Source organism: Cyprinodon tularosa, unplaced genomic scaffold (genome assembly GCF_016077235.1).
Source record: "Cyprinodon tularosa strain WSP-4 unplaced genomic scaffold, ASM1607723v1 ctg1768, whole genome shotgun sequence".
In the NCBI taxonomy this organism is placed as follows: domain Eukaryota; kingdom Metazoa; phylum Chordata; class Actinopteri; order Cyprinodontiformes; family Cyprinodontidae; genus Cyprinodon; species Cyprinodon tularosa.
Genome location: NW_024038587.1, coordinates 10,007 through 20,206, shown reverse-complemented (window position 1 = coordinate 20,206; position 10,200 = coordinate 10,007). Strand labels below are relative to the sequence as shown.

The 10,200-nt window shown below is 45.9% G+C and overlaps 1 protein-coding gene across 1 annotated transcript; it reads left to right on the top strand.

The window, feature by feature from the left end:
• Window positions 1–574: 574 nt before the first annotated feature.
• On the top strand, window positions 575–8,384 carry LOC119781409 (cytosolic phospholipase A2 beta-like). Its single transcript, XM_038281843.1, has 3 exons — window positions 575–745; window positions 4,968–5,139; window positions 7,766–8,384. The coding sequence occupies exons 1-3, from the start codon at window positions 662–664 to the stop codon at window positions 7,933–7,935; spliced, it is 426 nt and encodes a 141-aa protein (XP_038137771.1). The 5' UTR covers window positions 575–661; the 3' UTR covers window positions 7,936–8,384.
• Window positions 8,385–10,200: the final 1,816 nt, after the last annotated feature.

Genomic DNA, 10,200 nt, shown 5'->3' with positions numbered 1-10,200 from the left:
CAAGGGGGGGGGCCCCCCCAAAAGCAAAAAAAAGGGGCCTTTAAAACCCCCCCCCAAGGGGCCCCAAGCAACCCAAATAAGGGGCCCCCCCCGGGCCAGCCAGGCCCAAACCCGGATGCCAAAAGCCAGGGACCAACCAAGGCCCCAAAAAGGAAGCAAACCCAAGGATCCAATCACGCATGGACCAGCCAAGGACACAAGGACAGCCATGACAGCCAAGGACCAGCCAAGACCAGCAAGACAGCCAAGGACCAACCAAGGACCAGCCAAGGACCAGCCAAGGACCAACCAAGGACCAGCCAATGACCAGCCAAGGACCAGCCAAGGACCAGCCAAGGACCAGCCAGGGATTGAGGGGATATTTTGAATGGCTACTACTGTATCACTGTGAGCCCATTCTTAGTCAAAAATCAGCTAAAATAATAGCTTCACCAGAAAAAAAGAGTCCAGAACTAAAACCATCTAAGGAAGACCTGCAGTGCCCTGAGAAGATATGTGTCCTTCTAGTTTCTCTGAAGCGACGTGGAAAGGTCGAGTTAGTGAAACGTTGGAAGTCGGTCTGAGTTTAACTCGGTGTTTGTCGCCAACAGACGCTTCCGTTCCTGATTGCCTCCAGTCCAAAGAACAAGTTCACCTGATCGACGCCGGGCTGCTGATCAACATGGCCTACCCGTCCTTTCTCGGAGACAAGAGGGACATCGACCTCATGATTGCTCCAGAGTCCAGCGCTGGAAACATGTTTGAGGTGCTGTAAAATATTGGTGTTTAACTGAAAAGCTAAAGCTCCTCTGGTAGCAGCCTCTCAGGAAAGACAGGATGATGTCAGGTGGTTCTGTTTGGGGAGAAAATGTTCTCCTGGTTAATTCCAGCAGCGACTCAGAGGACTTTAACGATGCAGTGGTTTGTTTTAGTGATTTTGGTCCAACATAACCTGTAAAGGCTAGCTTATAAAATGAAATGCTTGAATGTCAGTCGATTTCGGAAACAACTTTCATTACGACCGTAATGAAATTAGAATTGGTGAAAGAGTATTTGTATCTGTCTGAAATGTCTAACAGGTTTAGAGAATGAAGATCGGCAACAGGAAACTGGGATTGATGACAGATAAACCTGAAACTTTGATGCTCAGAAAGTTTTATTTTCTGAAAAGTTCTTGGAGATTATCAAGCAAACAGATCCTGAAGGGAAGTCTCTATCAGCTGGAATTAACTGCCTCAAAAAGCTCGAACTATAGTTCCTTTTTACATAACTAGCAACATTGTTTAATAAAACACAATGGACAGAGTTGGCTGTAGGCTAATTTAAATCACTGGCTAGTTAAGGAGAAACATGGAACTTCAGCATCTTTTTTAGAATCTCCCTCCTTCTTTAGCTCCTCCCACCTGGAGATTGTTTTCCTGATGTTTATCCTGGTTCTACTTTTCTCATTCTTGGTGACAGTGAAACTGTTCATCATGCTGCTCCTTATAGCAGTGGATGCTCCTTATAGCAGTGGATGCTCCTTATAGCAGTGGATGCTCCTTATAGCAGTGGATGCTCCTTATAGCAGTGGATGCTCCTTATAGCAGTGGATGCTCCTTATAGCAGTGGATGCTCCTTATAGCATTGGATGCTCCTTATAGCAGTGGATGCTCCTTATAGCAGTGGATGCTCCTTATAGCAGTGGATGCTCCTTATAGCAGTGGATGCTCCTTATAGCAGTGGATGCTCCTTATAGCAGTGGATGCTCCTTATAGCAGTGGATGCTCCTTATAGCAGTGGATGCTCCTTATAGCAGTGGATGCTCCTTATAGCAGTGGATGCTCCTTATAGCAGTGGATGCTCCTTATAGCAGTGGATGCTCCTTATAGCAGTGGATGCTCCTTATAGCAGTGGATGCTCCTTATAGCAGTGGATGCTCCTTATAGCAGTGGATGCTCCTTATAGCAGTGGATGCTCCTTATAGCAGTGGATGCTCCTTATAGCAGTGGATGCTCCTTATAGCATTGGATGCTCCTTATAGCATTGGATGCTCCTTATAGCAGTGGATGCTCCTTATAGCAGTGGATGCTCCTTATAGCAGTGGATGCTCCTTATAGCATTGGATGCTCCTTATAGCAGTGGATGCTCCTTATAGCAGTGGATGCTCCTTATAGCAGTGGATGCTCCTTATAGCATTGGATGCTCCTTATAGCAGTGGATGCTCCTTATAGCAGTGGATGCTCCTTATAGCAGTGGATGCTCCTTATAGCAGTGGATGCTCCTTATAGCATTGGATGCTCCTTATAGCATTGGATGCTCCTTATAGCAGTGGATGCTCCTTATAGCAGTGGATGCTCCTTATAGCATTGGATGCTCCTTATAGCATTGGATGCTCCTTATAGCAGTGGATGCTCCTTATAGCAGTGGATGCTCCTTATAGCAGTGGATGCTCCTTATAGCAGTGGATGCTCCTTATAGCATTGGATGCTCCTTATAGCAGTGGATGCTCCTTATAGCATTGGATGCTCCTTATAGCAGTGGATGCTCCTTATAGCAGTGGATGCTCCTTATAGCAGTGGATGCTCCTTATAGCAGTGGATGCTCCTTATAGCAGTGGATGCTCCTTATAGCAGTGGATGCTCCTTATAGCAGTGGATGCTCCTTATAGCATTGGATGCTCCTTATAGCAGTGGATGCTCCTTATAGCAGTGGATGCTCCTTATAGCAGTGGATGCTCCTTATAGCAGTGGATGCTCCTTATAGCAGTGGATGCTCCTTATAGCATTGGATGCTCCTTATAGCAGTGGATGCTCCTTATAGCAGTGGATGCTCCTTATAGCAGTGGATGCTCCTTATAGCAGTGGATGCTCCTTATAGCAGTGGATGCTCCTTATAGCAGTGGATGCTCCTTATAGCAGTGGATGCTCCTTATAGCAGTGGATGCTCCTTATAGCATTGGATGCTCCTTATAGCAGTGGATGCTCCTTATAGCATTGGATGCTCCTTATAGCAGTGGATGCTCCTTATAGCAGTGGATGCTCCTTATAGCAGTGGATGCTCCTTATAGCAGTGGATGCTCCTTATAGCAGTGGATGCTCCTTATAGCATTGGATGCTCCTTATAGCAGTGGATGCTCCTTATAGCAGTGGATGCTCCTTATAGCAGTGGATGCTCCTTATAGCATTGGATGCTCCTTATAGCAGTGGATGCTCCTTATAGCAGTGGATGCTCCTTATAGCAGTGGATGCTCCTTATAGCATTGGATGCTCCTTATAGCAGTGGATGCTCCTTATAGCAGTGGATGCTCCTTATAGCAGTGGATGCTCCTTATAGCATTGGATGCTCCTTATAGCATTGGATGCTCCTTATAGCAGTGGATGCTCCTTATAGCAGTGGATGCTCCTTATAGCAGTGGATGCTCCTTATAGCATTGGATGCTCCTTATAGCATTGGATGCTCCTTATAGCAGTGGATGTTGAACCGTTCTCATTGATTAACATGACAGACAATTATTCAGTGAGCGGTGATGGAGGATGTGGAATCTGGGGTTTAGCCTCTCCAAATGATCTTCACTGCCACCTCTTGATCATCCTGAACTGCCAGCAATGGCAACTCTTAGTCATTCCGTGTTTTAGTACTATTCAATCCCTATTCTTAGACACAGATAAATGCAGTCATTGATTACAGGCAGTAAAGCTAAAGGTTAATTGTTACAAATGTACGTTAAAGGGTTTCTTTCCAAAAAAGTTGAAAAACAACCCACTGGACTTTGTTTCCACGTTTGAAGACGTTTCGTTGGTTTAAGAAAAAACAACAGAGACATAGGCAGGTATGGGGCAATGCAGGCTAACAAAGAAGCCAAACAACCCCCATTCCAAAGGGGGGGGACCCGTTCATCCGTTTCTATTTGCATGTTTTCTAAACTAAAACCAGGCTTTGTTGGGCTGCTGGATAAAACCTGGAACTAAACGCTATTTCTGACATTTAGTCAGTTTTTAAATCTTTTTTGGGATGACTATGATCTGGATGACTGAGAATCTTCACCAACACCTTAAAGGGTTGACTGTGAAACAGTATCCATAGCTCACCCCATTTCAGATATTGTAATGGATTAGGATGGACCCAAAGAAAACCCGCAAACAGGTCAGTGAAACTTTAACAGTCTTTATTAAAGTGAGAGGGCGGCACGGACTCCCGGGAAGAGCGGTCAGGTTCAGCAACTGGCAGCTCCTACAGACAGAGTGGTGGTTAGTGACCAGTGAAGGCAGGCAGATGTTAGAGTAGGGAACTTGGCCACCAACCTGGCCACGGGAAGACTCGGTTGGGCACAGTCTGGTTACAGGAAAGGACAGAGTCCGTGCTGGGGAAATCCAAGGTTCTTTGTCCAGTTTCGGTCCGGGTCTTGATGAGGGTGGGGGAATCCATTAATCCAGCAGAGGTATCCAAGGGGGAATCCAGGGGAGGTTCCAAGTCCAGATCCAGTTCCAAAATCCCAAAAAAGCAAAGACAGTTCAAAGGGCAGGCAATCTCCGTTACTCACAGGCAGGCTGGGTCAGAAACATGGGTTGACAGTCCAGATCTCTGAGGCTGACGAGCAGGGCTCAGGCGGGCAGACAAAAATCCAGAAAGGGGTCAGGCAGGCTCAAAAGACGGGGGCAAAAACAGGTCGAGGTTCAGACAGGCAGAGGCACATAAAGAATAGGCTGGAAGTTCTCACCAAGAGGCTAGAGACGTTCTGGCACTGGAGGCTGGAGGGACTGAGCCTTTAAGCAGGTAGGGTGGAGTAGAACAGGTGCGCTGATTGCAATTAGCAGCTCCAGTGCCAGGAACGTTACAGATATAGGAGAGTTTATTTAACATGAGTTTGTTTCTCTAATGTTGAGGCAAAGAGGAGAGGAAAATCTTTTGCATATTGCAGCGACTAATGAAACAGTTGTTGATCTCCTCGCCTGTCGTCTCTTTACCAACAGAGCAGTAAGTTGTTTCCCCTCTGCTTCCTCTTCCAGACTCTGACTCTTGCCAGAGACTACGCAGCTGAGGTGAACAAGCCCTTTCCACAGATCGGTGATGAGATCCTGGAGGACAGGGACTGGCCAAAGGACTGCTATGTGTTCCAGGGAAAAGGAAAGGAGCCGACCATCGTCTACATGCCGCTTTTCAACAGACAGAACTGCAGAGGTTGGTTCTTTGGTGCCTACAGCAGCAATGCATGTTAAACCACACAGCACCTCCAGCCTACTGGCCCTGCTGTCCATCAGCCGGGCCTTTATGAAAGAGTAGAAATCCATTGATCAAACATTACGCCATGAGAGCTCCTACAGAGCTCATGGAGATTCCCTCAAACCACATAAAGGACACAGCCAACATGTGGAAGAACATGTTCCTGCCAGCTGAGACCAAACTGAAACCTTTAAGCTTTCATGCAAAAGATAATGTGGTAGACCAAGAACCCATCCAGCTTTTCCACTGTAAAACACGGTGGTGGCAGCATCATAATTATAATTGAACTTTATTGATCTCACAATGGAGAAATGAACCTTTCACCTCTGCATTTAACCCATCCCCTTGAAGAGCAGTGAGCTGCCATTGTGCAGCGCCCGGGGAGCAGTGTGGGGTTAAGGGTCTGGCTCAAGGACCCAGAGTGGCAGTCTGTGGGAGTGGGGCTCAAACTCAGAACCTCTAGACTCCAAGCTCTAACCACCGGTTGAGGGGGGTGCATCAGGGCATCCTGGCGTCTCAGCATCGGAGCTTCCCAGCATTTGAGTTCACAGATCGAAATCGCTGGACGCCGGTAGGTGTGTAACATTGGTGGGGCTGAAAATGTCCTATTAGCTGTTCTATGAGCCCTAATGCAGCCTGGTTAAAAGCCCTAGAATGAAACCACAGCTTTTCTTCCTTTTATGGTTTGATCATGAATATTTAGATGAGCTGAGCTCTGATTGGTTGGTTTATAACGAGCCAAGCTGCTGAGCAAAGATGCATCATAGCAACAAGCACTCACTGACTAAAACATCAGATTGTTGATGTGGTAGGGGGACCAGACGGCCTCTTTTTCCCGGATATGTCCTGCTTTTCATACCTAAAAAAATGTCCGGAGGGAATTTCAAAATCATCGGGGATTTTGGTTGCCTGCAGTGCAGGAGAACTGAGCTGACAGCTCCAGGGCTGGCCCAGAAACCCCCGGCGGACGGGGGCAGGGAGCCAGCAGGGGACGGAGCGACTGAACCCCACCCAGTGAGGGTAGCCTGGACACCAGCGGCCCCGTGCTTCCCCCCGAAAGGAGGTGTTGATGGGGGTGGAACTTCTCTTTACGTCCATTTCACCCACTGAACCATCGTTATTCATCTATGACAATGGAAACTCAGTTTTGCGTTCTATTACCCCTTTAATGGATTTTTGCGTTCTTCATTAAAAAAAATAAATAAATTTATTTTTTTGTCGCGATCACTGAGTCTGGGAGCGGCCATTTTTGCCCAAATATAGTAGCCCCTCCCTCCTGCCATCTTCCAGCAGTGACGTCACGGTGCGGTAAGCCTAGCGCCATTCTCCCCGCTTTCCAAGCTAAATCAATGGGAACTACTAGACACATCTGCAATCAACAACAATTACTGAAGATTTCCAGAGGACTTCACCATTGAAATTCACCAGAGCTATAGTGAAACTGACAATGCCCACGTGCATGGCAGCTGGATGCTGGAATACATCGGGTAAAAGGGAAAAAAAAGAGTTATTCCACCTTTCTGATTCCTGATCCTCCACGGACGGGTTGGTCGTTGGATCGCCAACTTGAAGAGGGAGGATTTGCCATCGAACTTCTGGCCAGAGAAAAAAACCCGTAATATGTAGCCCACATTTGGAAGAAGAATGTTTTCAAGATGACTTGGATAATAGCGCGTTGTGACAAACACCAGATACAGCACTGGGACTTGATCAACAGCCGATACCGCACCGTGACGTCACTAACCAGTAGGTGGCAGTAGTGTTCTTTGACAAACATGGACGCCTCCAGTAAAGCACATTCACATGAAAATGACTCTGAATTAAAAACACTGATCATTTATTGAACAGGATGGAATCATTTCAGATTTAAAGAACTTTCAGGAGTTTGGATTCTGAATATGAGCGACTTTTCCTTCATGGCTGGCATGTAACACGCTTTGCTCTATTACTACACTGACAGTAATAAGACATTTATAACAAATCAGTTAATGAAAAAACTCCTGACGCCTGTCAGTCTGCGAGGCGCTGCCATTTCTCACTGATTGAAGAGCTGCTTCCAGAATACTGGGAAATCAGCAGATGATTCCCCCGGGATCCCAGTGACTTAGGTGTTACCTAGGTAACCTAGGTAACTGGGATCCTGCAGATGGAAGTCTGGTAGAGACTCTGAGTGACTGAATGCAAGGACAAGCTGCACTACTCAGAGCTGTGCACGACTACATGATGGTTTATCTGATAAACGTCCACAGCTGCAGAGATGACCAACTGCAGACCTCCAGTGCCCTAACACCTTAAATGTGTCCCTTCTCCAACACACCTAATCTAATGATTGGACGGTGACCAGGACTCTGGAAGAGCTGCAGACTGAGGACATCAGTCCATGGTTTGATTTGGGTCTGATGGACCAGGACACTTAAGGCTGCAGGACACCGTCCCTGGAGGACTGTCATTCATTCTCATCCCTGGCAGGGAGGTTTAAATGCTCCAGCTGGTCTTTAACAGCTCAAGACCTTAACAAGTTACCTTAGCACGGTGAGATGTCAAAGGTCAAAGTGAATGTAAGTGACCTTTCCTCTTTCTACAGATGCAGAAGAATACCAAGCCAGGATGAAGGAGTTCTCCACTTTCCAGCGCCCCTTCAGCCAGGAGAAGGTTGACTTTTTGTTGAACACGGTCAAAACCAATGTGAAGAACAACAGGGAGGTTCTGCTGAGAGAGATCCGCAGAGCGGCCCTTCGCCGGGCGGAGGCATAGAAAGTCTTTCCTCTGAGAGAGATTTCATTATGTCTGAGACTGGAAACACTCCAGATTAAACAACTGAGCTAATTAACATGATGCTATAGAATAAAAATCCTTTAAATAACAAAGCTTCCCTGTAAAGAAACTAGTTATTTTAGCGTGTAACTGAATTCCTTTTCTATTAATAATCAAACGATAATCTCTGAAAATGGTTCATTTATTCAGTTCATTCTATCTAGCCCTGCTGTAGTTACTCTGCTCCCCCCCCAGGGGGCACACCTCACACTTTGAGCTGTGTCTGGTTTCTCTTAGTTTTTAGGTTGTTGGTGTTTTATGATCTAAAATGAATCATTCAAATCTGAGTTTCTTTATTTCATCGTTATGTATTCAGTTCAGTTTGTAATACTCTGAGATTCTTACACATACGCTTCTGTGAAATACACTATATTCCATCATTTTAATAATAAACAACATTATTTTCTATATCATGGTGGAACTTTATCTTTTTTCCAGCTCAGTTTATTCATTGAAACGGATCAGAACCGGACATGTTTTCACATCTCTGAACCAAAATCACTCCAACTCACCTGTGACACCCAACTTAGAGCTCCTCCCTGGGAATCTTTGCAGATCAGGCCCTAAGGTCCGAACCTACAGAACTAATCCTAACTAGAGTTCTGATGAAAATGAAAAAGAGAGATCATATCTCTCCTATCCTGGCTTCTCTTCATTGGCTTCCTGTTAAATCCAGAATAGAATTTAAAATCCTCCTTCTCACATATAAAGCCTTAAATGGCCAAGCTCCATCTGATATCAGAGATCTGATTGTTCCTTAAAACTAATTGGAAAGTCCGTTTTCAATGAATGGTTTTATAAAGGTGTGTGGATATTGATGCCTTTATGGATAAAGATGAGCACAACATCCTGGATGGTTGTGATCATGACCTTCACATGAGCTGCACCCAGTCAGATCCTTAGTGTTTATCAGACAGGATGTCCTTCTGCAGCCGCCACCCTGGACTGGAGCTGCTGCCTTTTATGAAGTTATATGCAACAATAAATGTAGAAGTAGTTTCTGATCTAGTGTGTCAGCTCGGAGAAGATAACTGTGCATTTGGATCATCTGCGTCTCAGAGGATTACTTCTTTAAAACAAGTCCAGATTCCAGACATCTGAAAAAGGAATCCTAATATTTAATCAAGTCTTGCTGTTATCTCCTTTTAAGCAACATTTAAGCAGCTGGCTAGCTCAAGTGGTGAGCCACCCGTCCTGCAAACAGGAAGCCTGGGTTTGTATGCCCGCTGTGGGGAATGAACTGCATGCATGGGTCCTTCCGCTGGTCAATTCTACACTATGCGTATTTCCTGTTTGGTACCTTACTGGCTAGTTTTGTTTGTATGACCGCCATTGTGGAAAAGGACTGGTGAAGATGGAGCAGCTAGAAGAGCGACGTGCGCGAGAACGCTGGGACCCTTTTTCCACCTGGATCCCCGCTCTTTTTGGCCCTCGTGTATAAACAGCCCTTAGCAAGACCCTTCACCCTAATGCCTGCATTGGGGAGTGGCAGTCTAGGTTAGGGCATTAGGCTTGGAATCCTGAGGTTCTGAGTTTTAGTGTCACTGCCTCCCTGAGCAAAGATCCTTAACCCCACACTGCTCCCTGGGCGTCGCACAATGGCAGCCCACTGGTCCCCAGAGGGATGGGTTAAATGCAGAGAGTTTATTTCGTTGCTCTCTCTACTGACAGCATTATGACAATAAAACGCTGGGGGGGGGGAATTATTGTCAGGATTTGGTTGAGGTTTGTGGAACCAAATGCAGAGGCAGGGAGGCAGAGCTGAGTTTCTTGATGATTTAATGAGTAAAACAAACAACTGAACACGGAGGCAGGAAATCCAAAAATCAAAACATGAAAACAAAGTCAAACAAACCAGAAACCATGGAGACATGAGGGTGGGGGGGGACTTTCACGTGGAAGAAGACTCGGAGAGACGGAGTTGGAGGAAGTAGACGAGGAACCAGCCACCAAGGAACTGAACAGAGAGCGTATTTAGGGGAGACTGAAACAAAGAGAAGACTAATGAGCAGATTGGGAGCAGGTGTGAAACAGAGCACAACAGGAAAGGAGCTAGGGAAAAAAGGAGAACACAAGAGGGCAGCAGAGGGCAACATATAAAAACCTGAAAACTGAAAAATAACCAGAGAAGACAACAAAAATAAGATTTAAACCACTAAAACTAGAAAACATGGAGCAAAGTATAACTGAAAACTCAAAAGAAAA

Coding starts and splice junctions, on each gene's coding strand:
- LOC119781409 (XM_038281843.1), top strand. CDS start 662: ATGGCCTACCCGTCCTTTCTCGGAGACAAGAGGGACATCGACCTCATG. Junction 746..4,967: donor GCGCTGGAAACATGTTTGAG/GTGCTGTAAAAT, acceptor TTCCTCTTCCAG/ACTCTGACTCTTGCCAGAGA. Junction 5,140..7,765: donor CAACAGACAGAACTGCAGAG/GTTGGTTCTTTG, acceptor CTCTTTCTACAG/ATGCAGAAGAATACCAAGCC.